At 47.2% G+C, this 20085-nt stretch overlaps 1 protein-coding gene across 1 annotated transcript in view; it reads right to left on the bottom strand.

The window, feature by feature from the left end:
* Positions 1-20085, bottom strand: part of Col22a1 (collagen type XXII alpha 1 chain) — a 258754-nt gene that overhangs the window by 222463 nt on the left and 16206 nt on the right. The window contains exons 2-3 of the mRNA XM_076556018.1: positions 11596-11757; positions 8761-9327 (exon numbers count right to left, since the gene is read on the bottom strand). Of these exons, the coding sequence (XP_076412133.1) occupies positions 8761-9327; positions 11596-11686 (658 nt within the window). The 5' untranslated portion in view covers positions 11687-11757. The remainder of the gene's footprint in view (positions 1-8760; positions 9328-11595; positions 11758-20085) is intronic.

Consider the following 20085-nt stretch of genomic DNA (forward strand, 5'->3'; position numbering starts at 1 on the left):
ATAATGGAAGAAAAGAATCCCTTCAATGAGAACTACACATCACACTCCGTCCACAAGGGAATGGAAGCCCTGAGAAACGTCCTGTAAAGATCACTCAGAAGCTGGTGGCAGTAACTTCAGATTCTCAGTCATCACATGAGACTATGTCACCAAGATTAGAAAACTGGCTGCAAAAGACAGTGCAGTTACCACTGCGGGCTTTGCGGGTCACACAGTCCGCTGTAGTCGGCTTGCTGCTTCCGGCAAAGCAGTCACACTGCCTAGAGGTGACACCTGGAGATGACATGCCGGGATTCCAGAAATCAAACATTTACACATGGATGCCTTCCAGGGCCGGCCTGAGGGCGATCACTGGCAACACGTCACAGTGGACCAAGAATGGCCTTTTCATCCTTTGTGGGTCAGTTCCTTCCCAAAACTCACAAAGAAGATCTTAGGATTCTGCCCGATGCCCTTCTCATAACAGGGAGCTTGAGGCCTATTGTTTTGTATACTTTGACGACTTCATTTCTTACAGTCTTTCCATGAAAATATGACAACAATAATAACCATGGCATTTAGAGCCATATCCAGCTATTCACTGAATTTGTATCCATCACCTCAATTTGGCAGATAAGGAAACTGAGGCAGTAACGATTGCTGTGTTTATGTGGTCTTCAATAAAGCGAGACAACTAAGCTGCAAAGGAGCCATTCGTCTAAATAAATAGAAAAGCTTGGATTCAGCACAGGCCTGAGGCCTGACTCCACTGGCTGACCGGATTCTAAAAAGTCACATGATGCAGAAGAGAGAGAAATGGGATATCCACCCTATAACCTCCTCCCTAGTTTTCCTGGGGTCCCCTGCCTAGTCAGGTATTCACAGAAGGCTGGCCTTATACCATGCCTATGGGGCAACCACTAATGTTGGGAGACAACCTGAAATGTAATGGTTGGTGGCCTTGGAAAGCTCAGCACTGCCCGACAGCCTAAGTAGACACATATAGCACATGCAATCATGTCTGCACGGTATTTCAACTTCAGAGAAAGGGATATTAGAGGAAAAACGTCCCTCTGGATGCCTCTGGGAGGAGATAGTGGCAATAATAAAATGATGATGATGTTACTGTTGTTGTTTCCATTGATGATGATGATGATGATCATAAAAGTTGAGAAAGTAAAATATACTACACTTGATCCCAATATCACTAGACTTGAACACACAAAACCAGCCATTTTTATTTACTCACATATAAGTATTAATGTATGCGCTTAGGGCCCCTGCTCAGGGCCACCAGAATGCCACCCCCTGCCACGAACTCACTGGATCTCTGCACCCTCTCTAAGGTGGACTATGTGGCATCATCCTGAGCGACAGGCAGAAGGAGGTTACATAGGTCAGAGAGAGGGAAGGGAGCTGAGAAACCAGTACAGTCACCAGTTCCAGTGATTTGGTCAGAATATTCCTCTGCATCTGCTTAACACTGGGTCATGCACTTTGACCCCGGCTAAGAAGCCACCTGCAGGAGGGTCACATGGCTTGCCATGCAAAGGCGCTTGCTGCCAAGCGTAATCACCTGAGTTCAATACCTCGGCTGCACAACGTTGAAGAAGTCTGACCCTTACAAGTTGTCCTCTGGCCTCTACATGACCTCTCACACTAGGTAAATAAATGTAAAACCTTAAAAAAATAAAACAGCCCACGGGAACAAATTCATAAGCACGTGTGAGTTCATCTTGAGACAGTCTAACCAGCAAAGGACGAAAGCAAAATAAATGGTCGTGTGGAATGAAAAGAGAGAGGATGGCTGCATTCCTGACAACCAGAGAAGACACCTTTGTTCTGGAAAATGAGAAAGAGCTGCTCACTCTAGCTTAGCAATAACTGGAGGGCAGACCATGCCAGCTGTATGAGCAGGGACAAGCGTCGGCCAAGGACATGGAGAAGGCAGGCTCGGATGTGGCTGGGCAGAGCCAGAAGTCTTTCTTAAGCACGTATATTAAAAGGCTAATTCATTAACAGTAAATGAGGGGTGGTTTTCAGTTTTTCGTCCATTCAGTCACTTCCTAATAAAATTTCCTGGCCTACAACCAGAGTTAATTAGCCAGATTACCATTTCTGGTGGGCAGCAAAGCTGTGCCAAGCTTCCCTGAAAGGAACTCACAGTGACCTTCAGAGAGGGTGGGGCCTGGGCCAGCTGCCTCTTGTGGCCCATGTGGTCCTCAGGGCCAAGCCACAGGCCCAACGTGGCACTCCAAACCCACAGCTGGGTTACCGCCCATTTCTCTCCAGCCTCTGGGTCCACCCAGGGAGAAGAGATGGGTGGGTCTCTCTGTGGTCACATGTATGTCCCCAGATGTGCAGTGTGTATGTTTGAGATGTATATGCGGAGTGTAAGAGGTGTGTGTGTGTGTGTGTGTGTGTGTGTGTGTGTGTGTGTGTGTGTGTAGGTGAGAAGTGTGAATATTCTAAGTGAGGTGTGGGATGTGTATGTGAGATGTAGGTGGTGTGTGTATGGTACACGATCTCTTAGTGTCAGCACACTGGATGACGAATGTGTGCCAGCCCCATATACAGACCTCAGGGAGTGAAGCAGACAGCATTGTCATCCACCAATCAAAATTCAGGGTAGGGTCTCTCCGACGAGAACCCCAGATACACACTTAAGTGACAGACTTAGTCTCCCCCTCACATGGACAGGCCTCTCCCATCCCACCCCTAGTCATATTGGTAATGATCAGTAAGATAATCATATTGATCACCCAGTGATCAAAGGTACATTGGGAATGACAGTGAGCTAAAAGAGAGAAAAAAAAAAGGAGTAAACAGAGGATGGCCATGAGTCGTGAGGGTTAGATGACCATGGAAGCATGGAGAAAGTCCCCCTCTCCAAATCCAAAGCAGCACCTCAGCTCAACAAGAAAAGCAAGGACCAGAACTGCCCCTTGTCTCCAGGGACAGAGGAGAGAAGACCAGCACAGCCTGTCCTCAGAATAGAAGTAGGTGGAGGCTTCTTCCACAGAAGCTGACTTGCATTCCAGAGACCCATCCACATAGGAGATAAGCTATATAAAGATTGTTCTGTGGCCACCACAGAGTCCACCAGGATAGAAAGAGCTCTTAATTACAGCCAAGGCTCTGGGTTAAGCCTGTCCACAGCCTCCACCCCACACACTGCAGGAAGTTGACACCGAGACTGGGTTCCCTGAGAACCTTACCCAGGCCACAGAGAACAGGGAGTTGGTACTGCGAGATGGAGGTGCTTCTCCTGATGTGCCTGAAGTCAAGGGGGCAGTAAGGTCCAGAACTATGGGCAGCCTTGAGAGCCTTCTGGTTCTCTAAGCTGCCCTTGTTCCCTTCAGTAACTATGCCGCATGAACATGAGAGAATATGGGTTTTGAAAGCCACCAGACCCCCATTCAGCCTCACCAACATCAACATCACCTCCATTCAGCATCCTCTCCACTCACTATCACCCCCATTCTGCACCACAAACATCAACATTATCACCATCCAAATCAACATCAGTACCATAACCATTCAGCATCACTCCACTCAGTCTCATCCCATTCAGTATCCCCTCCATTTACATCATTAGTCAATATGCAGTCCCTGTTCAGAATAGTTCCCATTCAGTTCAGGCTGCAATGTCACTCACAGACATCTTCCATATGCAGAGGCTATTTCTGATGTTTGGATTCTGTGGCGTGCTTTGATTTGATCTTCCCAGACAGATGTTTCCAATATGTGATTGTTAGCTTTTTTAAAATTTTTGTTTTGCTTTGTTTATACTTGAAGTGATTGTAAGGGGATTTTGTTTCAATTGTCACCAGAACAGACCAGGCCCTCCTCATCTCACAGCTGTGTTTACAAAAATGCCTTCTCCCTGGGTGGCTGAGCGTTAACTTAAATCTCACTTCTTCTTAGGCATTTGGAGAATCCTGGCTATGGAGGGCCATGTGATTTTCTTGTGGGCATCACAGTGAGCATGTGTTGTTCTGGACTGAGGCGCATCTGTCTCCCCCTTCTCCTGATACCTTCTTCTTCTACTCACCTCAGCTTTCCTTTGGTATAAAACCCCCTCCCTTGAAGGAGGAGAGCTAGTGATTCTTTACTCAAACAAGACTCAAATATTCAGCCTATTTCCTCTCCAGGGCTAGGGACTAGACTATGAGAATTCACATGACCTGCCCTAGTCGAACTAGACCGAATGCCAGGCCTAGAAAACAGTCTCCTCACTTAAGTCTGCAGGCCTTGAAGTTCTATAGAGCAATGACAGGCTTGTGCTGGCGTCCTTTCCACCCCCACATATCCACTCTTCCCTGCACCCCGCTCCCAGTCCCAGCGGACACAGTGACCAATGACGGTATCACCTGGAGTCTTTGGGTGACTGATGTCCACAAGGCCAGGTCAAGGGAGGCAGCAGCCAAGGGTAGAGAGGAATAGGGACTTCTTTTCTGTTCATTTTAGCTACAGTCTAGGAAATAGCTGAGTGTTTCCTGGTGCACACCTCTGCTTGGCACCTCAGCAGTTCATTCATTCATTCACCCACTCATGCATCCTTGGATCCCACTATTCTTCAAACAGAACTCTTATCAGAATGCCTTCAGTCAAACCCATTTTCTCCTTCTCATAGCAGGCAGCATCACCCTGTAGACAGATGCCTGTTAATGGAAAGAGAGGAGCAAGACCTAGATTCACTCTATGAAGCTATCTGACCTTTGACCTTTCAAAGTACAAACACATACAAGTAATGTGATATGGGTTGAGCAGGTTACATTTATATATTTAGGGATAGATATACACCTACACACACACACACACACACACACACACACACACACACACACACACACACGAGATGCAACAATACTTAAGGAAAAAGAGGTTATGAACTTGATAGAGAGTAAGGGGGTACACTGTCAGAGGTCATAGGGAGGAGAAGGAGAGAGGGAAATTATAACATCAAAAATATTTAAAACAATGTTTAAAAGGAATACAGATCAAGAACCAGCAGGCTTTGTGACGTTCCAGATACAGGATGGTGCTTTGCAGGGCACTGGGCCTCAGGGAAGACTAGGTCCTCTTCCTACCACCCCAGCATGAGATGCAGGGATGCTCTGCCTACCCCCAGACAGAAGCTGTAAGAACAGAGCCAAGAACAGGTCAGATACTAGAAGCACCATCACGGCCAGTAGAGAGGCATAACTTTACCAGGTGAATTCCAAAGCGTGCAACAGAACAGGGGCGATCTGGACTAGGTGGGTAGAAGATATAGCACGACCTGTTTCTAGTGGTGAGGCACACCAACAGATGTTTTACTGTAGGTCTTGTTCAGAGATGTGTGTGTAAGGCACCCTGGGAACAAGTACTAGGACCTGAAGCATACTTTGAATAGGGCCAGCTTCATTAACTGTGCCAAAGAAATACCACGATTCCATCATTATAAGTAAATATCAGGGCTGGAGAGGTGGCCTGGTGGTTAAGAGATCTTGCTCTGCAATCTTGAGCACCAGAGTGATGACCCCCCAGCAGCCACGTACCAAACACCTGTAAGCCCAGCTCTGCAGGAGGCAGAAAAAGAGGACCACCGGGGTCTTTTGGCTTCCAGCATAGCCCAAGGTTCAGAGGAAGACTGCTTCAAAGGAACAGGCAGAAAGTGACAGAGGAAACCAGCTGACGCTCTCCTCTGGCCTCTGCACATGCAGAGGTCGGTACACACACACACACACACACACACACACACACACACACACACACACACACACCGTTAGAAATGTCACAGGGCTCTGGATATAGATCAGTTGGGTAATAGGAGTGCCTGCCTTAAAAAAAAAATGTAATCTAAATCTTGTGTCCAATTTACAGCATGATTTTGAAGTGCACAGTGATGGGAGGGGAGTGCTAATGCTGATGTCTGCAAATTTATTTTTTAAAAATAATACTGTGTGTTGATACTTGGAGAATTTTGTGTATGTATGCAATGTGTTTTGATCTTATCCATGCTCTACGACCTTGTTCCTTGTTCCCACTCCCCACAGAACCTACCAATACAACCTGTCTGCCTCCTGAGAAACTATCCACAACTAAATATACAAAATAGAAACCAGATGGCTTTCTTCTTTAAGCCATTGGAGTAGGGTTTTCTGTCACCTGTGCTCTGAAGCATTGTCCCCGATTCGGAGGCAAGGTCGGTGACAGTGAGCCCTGACCAGGAGTCACAGTTGGAGGAGGCCAACCTGTGCAGGACACAGCCTGGAGGCAGCAGTCTGCTCCTAGGCCTGCTGTCCTATGAACTGGGCAGCAAGTCTCAGGAACTCACCTGTCAGGGGTTTTCTGCCATTCCCAGAACAGTCCTCATGCAAAGAGGTACTTACAAAACCAGATTCAGCCTTGCCAAGATCTAGAACCTGCCAGAAGCAGATGGGCAATGTGGGAAAATGCCAGTGGTCAATACCAGATGCCTCTGGCTTCCCAAAACACTCTGGGATGACATCTGGAACTCTTACCCTTGAGTGTATGTGCTGGATCTCTGCCCCCTCTGCTAGGGCTAGGACACTGGTCTCTAGCTCTTCTCAGCTCAGACTTCTGACCAGCACTACCCTACATCAACCCCTTAGAGCAGCCCCGACCAGGCTGTCTGCTCTGGCATAGTTCCCTCTCCAACCCACCTCTACTGCTAAGGGTGGCTTGTCTTCAGCTCTGCCTGCTAGGATCTTGGCAGCTGAGAAAAGGAATGAACATTTGGGTTGTAACGAGTGTTAAATAAAGCTGATTGTTAAGTCCATGGTCAATGCCTTGTCTGCATACCAGAAAATGGGTTATCTTCACTTAGCCCTCTGGACATCACTGTTCTCATCTGTCAAACAGAACTAGTCATCAGTGCTGAGCTCTCCCAAACTCATTCTCTGAATGGCTCCAGCTTTCTTGTAAAGGGACAATACTTTTTCCCCCTGCTGCTCACACATTCTCTCTCTCTCTGCACAGATCTGACTATGCCCAAGCCTTGGATAACACCCTACAGTGTCCTCATGTTCACTCCAGAATCTTCTTTACTCAGGCTCCTAAAATCTGAGAAAGCCAGAAAGCTCACTGTCCTTTGTGACTGTGCTACACAGGTGTGTTAGAGTTCCCTGGTAGGTCAAAGCATCCCTAGATCCCACCTCATCTCATCTGTCAATCCCACACATTCACAATCATCCTGAGCACACTACTTCCAGAGACCCTGTGCCCCCCCCCCAGCCTACATTCTCAGCAATGCCTCCCCAACACATGAGGTCCCAGCCTGGCTTCATGTGTCTCTGCACAGCTCATGTGTCTTTACTGACTTGGAGACAAGGATCCACTACCACAGGGGTTACTGGTCCAGATATCCGCACACGGCCCCACAGATGCAGATCCTCAGTATGTGCCTATTTCATTTTAACAGCAGGTTAATAAACAACACAGATAGTCATACTGTGGTATGAAACTCTAGAGTCACACCAGTTTCTGGAATAATCTATTGTCTTTTCCACACTGGGTTTCAGGCCACAGCCATCCTGGGGACCTGCTCCCTCTAAACCATACCCAGCTGCCCCACTACGGGCCCTATCCACTACCCCTAAGTCCCTAAGGCTGCTTGCACTCCTGGCAGATGACCCGTTGGGATTCCCATCCAGGGGTGGCTCATTCCCCTGCAGTAATCAGCAAGAGAGTCAGAAACTCTGGTCCCAGGACCTCCTCCCCCAAACAGCCTCAAAACACAGCCCTTGCAGGACCTGGAGGGGGAAGTCACACAGTGATCTACTTACTGCCAATATCCAAGGGTGATATCCAATATCACCACAATGTAGAGGGAAAAGGTGAAAACCACAGACAGACGGGGAAAAGAGAAAATCTCTGTACTTCCCATTCTGGTTGAGGGGTGGTCCTCAAAATGACCCCTCTAAAGTCCTGGAGGTCAGACTTCAAGGTCAGCCCTGGAGCCAGGGTCTGTGTGTCTGTTGTCGCCCAATGCTCATGCCCTTCCACACTCAACCCCATGACCTGCCACACTCAACAAATTCCAGGCAAACAAGTCAAGAGACCCAGGTCATCTAGGATGTCTGCAGGTCATCAGCCCCTGGGGCATACAGATGATTCGGTGCTGCTGGGCAGAATACAAAGAGTCAGCCTGCCACCATTTTTCTTTCCTGATCACTCACCGTAACTCTCTGGCAGAGCCTATCAGGCTCAGCCTCTAACTTTCTTTTTTAACTTGGGAGATTTTATTCTTTTAATTTCTAAAAACTAGAAACCTCTTTACCGTAAGGAGCTTACCAATTAAGAACATCACAAAGCCAGATTAAGGTAGCCCCCAAAACAAGCACTTGTTGAGTCCCAAACGCTATACACCCCAATGAACTTCTGTATAGTTAGAACGCCCAGGTTCTGCCTCTAACTTCAGGAGCTCTGGGTGGTCAGCAGACCAGAGATAAAGAGGACCAGGGTCACTTCAATTCCCCAAGTCGTTTCCACCTCTGCCCACCACCGCCTCTACTCAAGGGGGAGACATCAAACAGATGCTTGGATGACAGACAGCCTCTGCTGAGTGTGGGTTGTAGCTCAGCCCCTTGCTTTGTTAACCCCAGGGAATGGTAGTTTCACTTGCCCTGCCTCTGCTTCTTGCCTACCCATGCCTCCTCTGAGTTTGGCACACTACCGGTCTCTGCCCACAGAATTTTCTGCGGCCAGTGTAGGTGGTAGGTGGGAGTGGCCTCAGAAGGTGACAAAGCTCCACAGGGAAGCAGGGCCACTCACTTTCACAAAGCCGACGCCTCAGCTTGCCACGGATCTTGTCAATGGCGTTGAAGTCGGAAACATGGAAGACATGAGCGGACTTGGGTTCTGAAGCGATCTCATCCAGCTCCTCCTTCAGGGCGGCGCCCACACCAACTGCGAAAATGCGAATGCCCGCTGCATGGGCAGCTGCTGCAGCATCCAGCACCAGGTCCTGGCTACGGCCATCCGTCAATAGGATGGCCACCTGCTTGAAGGCACGGTTCCCAGGCCGGCCACCTGCCTGGGCAGAGAAGCTGCGGCTGGTGATGTAACGCAGCGCATCGCCCGTGTTCGTGTTGCCCCCGTGGTAGGTGATGCGCCGGGCAGCGGCCTTCACCTCCTCGCGGGAGCTGAAGTGGCCCAGTTCAAAGGCTGTAGTGGGCCGGTCACTGTAGCGCACGACCCCCACACGGGTGTGATCAGGGCCCACCTCAAAGGTGTCTACCAGGTTGGCCACCCACTGGCGGACCTTCTCGAAGTCCTCCTTGCCCACACTGGAGGAGGTGTCCAAGAGGAAGACCAGGTCATACTGCACGCTTTTGCAGCCTGCATGGGAGAAAGAAAGGGTGACCAGGAGGAATGGGTGTTGGGAAACCTGCAGATTTAGTCCCCTCCCTCCAAACTCCTCCCCCTCAGACTTGACTCTGGTGCCTGCCTGCCTGCTTTCTTACTGACATCCCACAGCAGGATATGTATGGCTTTACAGAGTTACAGTGAGGACTAACTGAGGATGTGTGATACCACATTGAAGTGGTTTATGTCCATGGGACAGTACTAGGTGTCAAGATCTCCACTTGAACTTTGGTTAAAAAGTGATATCATCAGTGGGGCGGTGGTGGCGCACACCTTTAATCCCAGCACTCGGGAGGCAGAGGCAGGCGGATCTCTGTGAGTTCGAGGCCAGCCTGGGCTACAGAGTGAGTTCCAGGAAAGGTGCAAAGGTACACAGAGAAACCCTGTCTCAAAAAACAAAAACAAAAAAAAAAAAACAAAAAAAAGTAATATTTTATTTCTCTCTCTCTCTCTCTCTCTCTCTCTCTCTCTCTCTCTCTCTCTCTCTCTCTCTCTCTGTGTGTGTGTGTGTAGTATACATATGCATATGTCTGTGTACATAGAGTACCTGTGCAGAGGCCAAAGGAAGACTTTGAGTGTCTTCCTCTATAGTGCTCTCTTAGTCCTCCAAGGCAGGGTCTCTCACTGAACCTGGCGATTTCTGGGTTTGGGCTTGACTGCCTGCCCACTGAACCCCTGCAATCCTTCTGCCTCCCTCCAGCTCAGTGCTTGGGGTACAGCACATGCTCTGTCATGCACTCAGCTTTTATATGGTACTGCAAATGTGCCAGGCCGGGTGATCTAAGGTCTGCTCCCCACACCCAGCTGAATGCTAGAAGCAGGTTTCCAGTGGATTTCCAAGTTTCCTGTGGATTTCCATGGCTGCATAGAGTCTACTGCATGGAGTATTTTACCATTAGAAAGTATATCAAATGCATAATATTTATGTATATTAAATATGCCTATATAGACAAGTTCTATAATGCTTCCTATGCATATATTTTATAAAAATAAATTTTACGTAAACATGATGCTTTTGATTAAACAAAACAAAGCATTAATATAATTATCTTCCTCATTAAGGAAGCCCTTAATATGGTGTCTACCCATCCATTTCACAGTTAGGTTGTTTTGAGAAATGGTGTTTTCTAAGCTTTATTGGGGGTTCCTACAGTGTGCTGCAGGAGCCATCACAGTGGGAGCAGAAGGGAAGCAGCTCACCAGTGAGGATGTGCTTCCCAACAAGTCTAATGGAGTTAGGGTTCTGTGCTTAGAGATTTTCCAGTCCCGCCTGCCCAGCCCCTCCCCCGTCTGTCTATCTGTCTGTCTGTCTGTCCCCCCCCCCCCCCCCGTGTGTGTGTGTGTGTGTGTGTGTGTGTGTGTGTGTGTGTGTGTACAATTCTGCATGTATGCCTAAGGAAACCCAAGGCATACAGAGCTATGAAAGAGCTATTAATTTTACTATTTTATATGTTTCGCTTTTATACTTGTAAATCAGTAAAAAGCAAATCCCAGAAACACACACACACACACACACACACACACACACACACACACACACACACACACTTCACAGTGTGGTCTGAGCCTATGCTTTACTTGAATCTCCTACACCTGCATCTCCCTCCAGTTTTCAAAGTCCAAGCTACAATCTACAGAGAATTGAGCCAAGCTCTTTCTCAGCCCTCCTCACCTTTCTTCACACACACTCCTTTCCTCACACATGCACCCTCTCTAACACACATCTTCTCTCACACATTCTCTCAAGTACATTCACATACACCATCTCTCACGTACACTCACACATATACCCTCACAGCCCTTCTCTCATATCCCTCTTTCACACATAGCTCTTAAACCACACTCACAAACACACACCCTTCCTTACACACTCTTTCTCACAGAACCTTCTCATAAAAACCCTCTTCATAGCTCCTCTCAACACACACTCGCTTACAAATTCTTCACAGAATCATATTTGCTTACACACATTCTTACACACAGGCCCAGTCTTTCACAGTCTCTCACACACTACGGCACACTCTCACATTCTCTCACACATTATTTTGCGATCACAGGCCCCATTTGAACAGACGGCGCTTACACACGTCCATATCAGTTGGAGGACAGCTGATACACTTGCTAGATTGCTGACACTCTTGCACACTCAGTCAGTCATGAACTAATTCACAGGATCTTACCTTCACTTGTACACATACACACATGAATGTTGACCATCCTATCCCCAATTTAATGTCCCACCTGCACGCTGGGCCTGGCAGCCACTATCCCCTCCCCACAGCAGTAGCATCCACAGAAGGCAGGCTGAAGGACTCCCTCTGGGAACAGCCATGGCTTTCCTGCTCTTGGGGACAGGCGTATCTTGGTCAGGGAGAGAAGCTTCAGGATCTAGTGGAACATTTCCTGTGTGGAAAAAGATACACCCTGAGAAGCATGCCAGAGCTGAAGGCTCGGGAGAAATGGAGGAATTCCATATGCAGGAGTCAGCCCATCTCCAGCCCTCAGCTTCACCTCTCCCCAGGGCCAACAGTGTAACCTCTCCCCAGGGCCAACAGTGTAACCTCTCCCCAGGGCCAACAGTGTAACCTCTCCCCAGGGCCAACAGTGCAACCTCTCCCCAGGGCCAACAGTGTAACCTCTCCCCAGGGCCAACAGTGTACCCTCTCCCCAGGGCCAACAGTGTAACCTCTCCCCAGAGCCAAGAGTGTAACCTCTCCCCAGGGCCAACAGTGTAACCTCTCCCCAGAGCCAAGAGTGTAACCTCTCCCCAGGGCCAACAGTGTACCCTCTCCCCAGGGCCAACAGTGTAACCTCTCCCCAGGGCCAACAGTACAACCTCTCCCCAGAGGCAACAGTGTAACCTCTCCCCAGGGCCAACAGTGTAACCTCTCCCCAGGGCCAACAGAAAACCTCTCCCCAGGGCCAACAGAAAACCTCTCCCCAGGGCCAACAGTGTAACCTCTCCCCAGAGGCAACAGTGTAACCTCTCCCCAGGGCCAACAGTGTAACCTCTCCCCAGGACCAACAGTGTAACCTCTCCCCAGGGCCAACAGTGTAACCTCTCCCCAGGACCAACAGTGTAACCTCTCCCCAGAGCCAACAGTGTAACCTCCTAAAGAATGAAGGGGGGGATATCTGGCCTGTTCCTTTCCTGGTTCATCCATTTGCCTCTCCCATCCAACTAGTGTACTGAGGAACAGCCACGCTCCCCGCTCCCCACAAGGCAGGGGCTGCAGAGAGGAGTAATGAGCTCTTGACCCTGGGTGACCCACAGCTGAGCCCTTCCTAGAGCCCTTCATTTGTACCATCCCAGTTCCCTAATAAGCATGACTCACAGACCCACCATGACCTACGACCCCTGACCTCACCAGCCCAGCAGGCTCGAGATGCTGGCTGCAGACTTTCAAGCTGTTTTCCACAAATACCGGGTCTGCAGCAGATCTTCTCCTATGGGGAAGGTTCCCTCTCCAACCCCACCCCCCCACCCCCCCACCCACCCCCCAACTTACCCTTGGAGTAACTCAACCCAGATGCTGCTCTTCCCCCTGGCATGGCTCTCATGTGGCTGAGGGTCACCCTCAGCAGTGTCCAGTGAACAGTGAACTTCCTTCCTTTTATCAACAGGCTGTCACTCATCCATTTGCCTCCCTGCCCCACCTACCATCATATCAATGCTTGGGAGCTGACTCACTGGGGCATGAATTTATGTACATGAATTTACTGGTCATGCATGCCCAACCAGTACCTAGGATTGGAGTAGCAAATAAGAATCTTCCGAAGGACCCATCCCCCAAACTTGAACAGCTGAAGTGGAAGGGAGATTTTCTTAATGTCTCAAATAATGGACAAATACATTTGCAGAGTCTGGTAAACAAGAAAGCATCAAGCAGGTGGCGAGAGAATGAGTTGAGGGCAAATGGATGCATGCTACCGTCGTTTTCAAGGTACTGGCATGATTCAGGCATTTCTATCACAATCTGTGTGACCAAAAGAGAGGTCTATGAAACTATACCTAGGGACTGGCATGCTGCAGCTCACACTGCCACCAACGCCCTCTCCTCGTGTGTGTGTGTGTGTGTGTGTGTGTGTGTGTGTGTGTGTGTGTGTGTCTGTCTGTCTGTCTGTCTGTCTGTCTGTTTCCTGCCTCTCACTCTTGCACACATACAAAGACACAATACATGTTGAATATACATTTGATAAAAACCTAAGCCTCATGGTCCACATGAGAATAGCCATGCCCATCTCTCGCTTCATGCAATTCACCTTCAGCCACACAGAGTTACTTGTGGTCCCAGGGCACCCCCTGCCACCCTGTGCTACGAAGGTTGCATCAGTCACCCTAGGATGCTATCTCCAGCTTGGCTTAAGGGCTGGAAAGCCTGTAGGATTTCAATAGCTTCTCGCATCTTACGGGTAGCTGTGGTCACCCTCACTGAATAGATGATAAGTAATCCCAAGAAGGAGCTTGCTAAGGCTAGCTGTACTCCTAGCTGTAGGGAGCCGCCATTCAAAGATGGTGCTGGCTTCCTGGTAGCCTAGCTGTAAACAACTCCATATTTGGCTATGATGCACGAGTATGGTAATTGGCCTTATGTCCTCAGCCTATCCCGTGGCTCCCCGTGCTAGCATTCTGGCGGGACCCAATCACAGTACGGCACGTTTGCCTGAGTCCTCATATAAGCAGCTGCAGTTTAGTCCTCGGGGCCCCCTCACCTCCCGCTCTCCCTTAATCAAGAGGCGCTCCAATAAAGTGTGTTCTGAGACGGATCCTCGCATGGTGGTCGTTCTTCCTCGCTGGCCGAGGAGCGCGCCGCACCTAGCAATGGTGGAGTCAGGATCACATAGCCTGAAACTCGAAGGCATGTCATTCTGAGCGTCATCTCCATGGATACTGAGTCCAGGCACTCCTGAGTCTAGTCTGCAAACCTTCAGCTCTTTGGTAGGGATGGGGACAAGCCAGGAACAGCCAACAACTAAGGGATTCTATTCAGGACCTGTATCTCCCCATAATTCATTCGAGGGAGATGGGTCATCTGAATTTTGTTCACAGACTGACCCCTCTTCCCACATGTCTTGTAACCTTCTAGAGGGCAGAAGGCTTATGCTTGGAGGGCTCCTCCAACCCTGCACCTCCCTGTGAAATTAGTGGCAATCTGAAGCTGGCTATACCCCTACTTGAAGTTTAAGCATGTCTGTTTTCACAGAGTCTGACAAGGAGCCATGCTATAACCAGCTACCCATGAGTGTGCCCCCCTGGTGTCAAGGGAGCTCTTTAAGGGTGGGGAAGGGGTCTTAGTGGATTCTGTAGCCCTGGTGACAAGTACAAAACCTAGAAAAAAGCAACACAGTTAATGCTAATAGATGAGGGGAAAGAAGGGAGGGAAGATGGGAAGGAGCAAGAGAGGGAGGAAAGAAGGGAGGGAGGGAGGGAAGGAGGGAAGGAGGGAGGAAGAGGAGGAAGGGAGGGAGGGAGGAAGGGAGGGAGGGAAGGAGGGAGGAAGAGGAGGAAGGGAGGGAGGGAGGGAGGGAGGGAGGGAGGGAGGGAGGGAAGAATGAAAAGAAAGTTAATACTCAGCTGCCACAGAGGGAAAGCTGAGCTCAGAGACTGGACTGATGGCTTGGGGACAGGATCATCCAGGCCATTCTCCCCAGACACAGCAGCACCCAGACGTCATCTTTAGTTCCGGAATAGAATAGAAAAGCTATCCCCACTGTCTGTCACTGACAGTAGGGGGTACTACTTGCCTGTTCCCATGAGTGAGCTGCTTTCCACTCTTCCTTTTTATTTAATCCACAGGCCTAAGCTCTGTGCTGGTACCATGATCTCCCTCCACTATACAAGTGAAAAACTACAGCATGGAGGGATGACAGCCTCATGGATGTCAGTGGCCAGGCCCTAGGGCACCCCATATCCTCCTTTTCATGCCAGGGACGTGTTTCTGCCAACATTATATATTGAGCAGTCCTGTCTACTCCACATTCCTCATATGCTCTTAACTCTTGTTAATGTTTGTTTAAGATACTACTGAGTAAACTTCAAACCTAAGTCTTGCTCGTGTACAACCCTTTTCCTGGGGTGTGAGTGTAGGGAAATGCCTGGAGGGCCCTATGCATTTTATAAAGACCCTGACACGAGTTCCCAAATTATTCTACGGAAGAGCACCAGTTTCCTCTCCCTCCACAACACATGAACCTCCTCACCATGTAGTCAGCGGCAGCATTAAGTGGATCATCATCCCTTAGTGGATCCATCTTTTCTAGCTCAAATAGGATACATGGTTTATTGTTTTCTATGCGTATCTTTGGTCCATGAGGCTTGTTATTCAAATGTTTGGCCCATTCTGCATATTCAAATGTCCATTTCGCCTTTTATTTGAAGTGTGTGTGTGTGTGTGTGTGTGTGTGTGTGTGTGTGTGTGTGTACATGCTGTGGTGTATGTGAGTGTTAAATTTTGTCTGGGGGTGTGCTCAGTCATGTATGCACCTGAAAAAGCAAAAGGTCTTTTGTGTGTGTGTGTGTGTGTGTGTGTGTGTGTGTGTGTGTGTGTGTGTATTTAGAGGCAGAATCTCTCAGTGAATGTGCTTTCCCTGGTTTCAGCTAGACTGGCTCTCAAGTTCCTGCTACTTGTGCTCCACCCCAGTGCTGTGGTTACAGATACATGCCACTGTATACAGCTTTTCTGTGGGTTCCTGAGGTCTGAACTCAGTTCCTCATGTTTACACAGACAACAATTTACCCACTGAGCCATCTCCCCAGCCTGTAAATGTAAGTTTAAAAAAAATATATTTGCAAGTGTAAAGCCAACATCTGGACAAAGAAGTATGTTTATAGATTCGTTAGCACTAATTTGTTCATTTAATAAATATTCCTCACTCCATCACATGCCTAGGACAGGTAGGTAAAGGGCGATGAGCCACCCTACACAGGTCCTCATTGACTTCTGGGGTCTAAGATGCATTACATGCCAGGACAGGGAAGGGTCCATCGAGCACAGGAAGAAGAAAGCTCAAGGAGTTATGGGAGCAAAGTCAGATGTAGTTATCACCTGGACATTTGGGAAAAGGTCAGGCTTCCTGAGATTTTTTTTTCTGAGTGGAGTTTGGAAAACTGAGCAGAAGTCAAGCCAATGTATACAAAGCAGGTAACAACTTTAGACAAAAGGAGCATCATTTGCCAGGCCTCAGAGGGTAGCAGGGTGTTTAGGAAAGTTCCTCAGAGGGCAGATAAATGAACTCTATAACCAGATCTCTACCACCTTCAGGGCAATGTGGCACACTTCTCAAGGCACTGAAGGCAACCTCTCAAGTGCCTGGGCTATAAAGGGCCGGAATAAAGATATGCAGAGAACATCAGGAGGCAGATGCAGGATCAAAAGGAAAGGTGCTGTACCTAAAGAACAAGCAGGGTAGCCATAGCTCTGGACTCAGGTGTCAGACAGCCCAAGAAGGAAAGGAGATGGGAATAAACAAGTCTGTTGGTTGCCCAACTCTTCCATCTTTCAATGCCTTGTGAATGCAGAGTTTGTCTGTCATGTCCCTGCTGCTGCCCAGGACCTAGGACAGTTCCAAGCAATGCTGTGCACCTCAGTAATACTAGCTTTATGGATAAATGATCAAAGGCCAGTATCAAAGCCTACCCATCATCTTATTATCTCGTAGTGGCTAGGAGTCATTTGTTTGATGAGTAGTAATGTCATCGGAGAGCTATGAGCTAAGATGGCTAGCTACCATCTGCCATCTGCCAGACACTCTCTGATTCTGGCATGATCCCCTGTGTCCTCTCAGGGCAGGCTCTGTCACTTCCATGAGGGGTAGGAAGAGACTGGGATGGAGTGAAGTCACCTCTTTCCAAGATCTCTAAGTTGATGAGAGCTGAGAAGACAGACTGGGATTTGAACACAGGCCTCTTCTGGACTGACCCACATGCTATCATCTCCATAGATGCAGAAAATCCAACAACAGCAACCTCTATGTGGCTACTTTGGGGGAAATAAGAAAGACAATGGACAGGTAGATAAAGCAGTAGTATATACCCTGATTCAATATTTTTCATGGCTTAAGAAATTTTATTATTTCCCTGACTGAGAAAACCAGGCACCATTATATTCTTTAACTATTCAAAACTCTTACAGCATACCTTCCCCCAAGGCACACAGGAGAAAAATATAAGGACATATCTTTATGAACAAAGCTATGGAGCAAAGAATAAGCAGGCTGATTGGTATGAGTTGCTGAGGTATCAAATGCCATGCCCAAATGCAATTTATGTCAGGAAGAGGATTTTCAAAGAACAACAAACTGACCTAATTATCATATCAATAAAGGGAAGGAAAACACATGTGACTCCCATTGGCACACACAAAAAAAGCATGTGACACAAGTCAGTGTCTTTTCAACATATAAGACACCCACTTCATTAATTAAGACCACAATGGCATTTCTCAAGATAATAAAGGCCAAATGTGAACACCCACAGCCAACATCATACTTAACAGTAAAATGTTAAATGATTTTCCTTTAATGTCAAAAAACAATACAATCCCTGCTACACAACTGTATTCAGCACTTTGCCAGAACAATCTGCATAAAAAATAATAACAAAGGCCATCTGACCTGGAAAATTAGATGTCAAAGTCCCTATATCTGGAGAAGATATGATCTTATCTACACAAAAATACTAGAGCATCCACAAAACTATTACAACAAATAACTCCACCAGAGTCACAAAATGAAAAATTGGCACTCACATATTGCCTGTGTCTCTGTGTGCTGGCAATGAACCATCCAAAAAGGAGTGTTGTAAATCTCAAGCATAGTAACATCAAGAAAGATAAAATACTTAGAACAACTGTAACCAAGGGGGTATAAGAATTGTACGCCTAAAACTATGAAACACTGAAAAAGAAATTAAGGCTTGAGTCAGTGTGGAGGGATTCAAGTCATCATTTAAGAGATCAACAGGTCTATCTGGGGTGATAAAAAGTTCTCATGAACTGTTCTGATGAATGGTGGCCACAGTTCTACAACATGCAGATCTAATCAGCAATGTTTAACTGTGCACTCAAAATTGCTAAGAAAATTATAGGTATGTGTACATCCTCCATATAGCATATGCATATATACAAAAACAAAATAAAAATAAAAATGTACTCTGTTTTCCATATCCTTCACCAAGCTTCAAAAAAGCATTGATGAAAAGACAGAAAGAGAGTCAGCAGACTTTTTAAAATGGGATGATGAGCTGGAGCTGGAGAGATGGCTCAGTGGCTAAGAGCACCTGTTGCTCTTGCAAGAGGACCGAGGTTTGATTGCCAGCACACACATGGCAGCTCATGACCATCTAGTTCTTGGGGATCCAGTGCTTTCTTGTGACCTCTGCAGATATCAAGCATGAACACAGTGCACATTCATACATGCAGGCAAAACACTCATACACATTAAGAAAGAGAGAGAGAAACAGAAAGAACATAAGAGCCAGGGGGTGGAAAACAGAGCTGTGAAATGCTGTCTTCTGGACAGGACCTGGTTATCAAACTCATGAACTCATAGCAACTCTGAGTACCTAAGTAAGACCTGTGTAATATCAGGCCAACCAAATTTCTGACATAAATAGGAGAGAAGCTCTTGAGGATATGACCTTTACTGAGGAACTATTGGCAATTGAAAGTTGCAAGAAAGAGAATCATTCTTTGAGAGAGTAGCCTGAGTAGGCTTCTCATGCTCAAATGGATGGTCCCACACCCAAGTATATATGGACATCACTAACTAGACTTAGTAGATTATAGTAATAATAAAAGGACATGAAGTTGGGAGTGGATTTGATCCTATTTTGTTATGTATGGTATTATCAAATAATACACTAAAAGTATTTTCATTACATATCCATCTTCCTGCCCTCTAGGCTGGAATTTTGTCTGGATGGAGTGTGCACAGGTCTTGTGCATGCTGTCACAATCACTGTGAGTTCATATGTGCATGTTCCCTTTTGTTCCTGGAAAATACTGTTATCCACAGCTATAAGCATTTGATGGCTGCTAAGGGAGAGGTCAGTTTATTTAATGATGTGACCCTTAGTGGGCTGACCACACACCAGAACAAGACCCGAGTCACAAGACTACCTGAAAAACACAAACTGGACTCAATGGGGAAAGATGAAGAAAAGTAGAGGAGGAGGAAGAGAAGGAGGAGCAGGTAGTAGTAGAAGTAATCTCAAAATTGAGTAGGCAGCGATGGGAGGGTTGAGAGGGAGTGAATATGTTCAAAATATACTATATTTCTCAAAGAATTAACATAAAACTATCCTCAAAACTAAATCAAAATAAGTAAATAAAAATAGGAAACAAATATTTTAAATTAAAGAAAAATAAAACAAAGATGTTCACATAACAATTCTTCTGAATGTGTTGCCTCCATAGTAAGCAGAAAATACAAGTATAGGTGAAATACAGGTTGATGATCAGCCCATGGTTTAATATGGAAATCAATTTTTTTTTCTGATTGCTTTCCTTGTCTTCATGAAGGTCTTTTTAGATGAAAGAAGGCAACTCAGAACCAGGCATAGAGCAGTCAAGGAAAGACATAACTGGCCACCGGTGGCTCTGAAGATGAAGAAACCATAACAAGCTAAGGAATGCAGGCGGCTTCTAGAAGCTGAAAACTCAAGAGAAGGAATTCTAGGGGAATATAGATAGCATTGACCTCTGACCTTCAGAACTTGAACAAAAGTCACTT

This window comes from Peromyscus maniculatus, chromosome 20 (assembly GCF_049852395.1).
Source record: "Peromyscus maniculatus bairdii isolate BWxNUB_F1_BW_parent chromosome 20, HU_Pman_BW_mat_3.1, whole genome shotgun sequence".
In the NCBI taxonomy this organism is placed as follows: domain Eukaryota; kingdom Metazoa; phylum Chordata; class Mammalia; order Rodentia; family Cricetidae; genus Peromyscus; species Peromyscus maniculatus.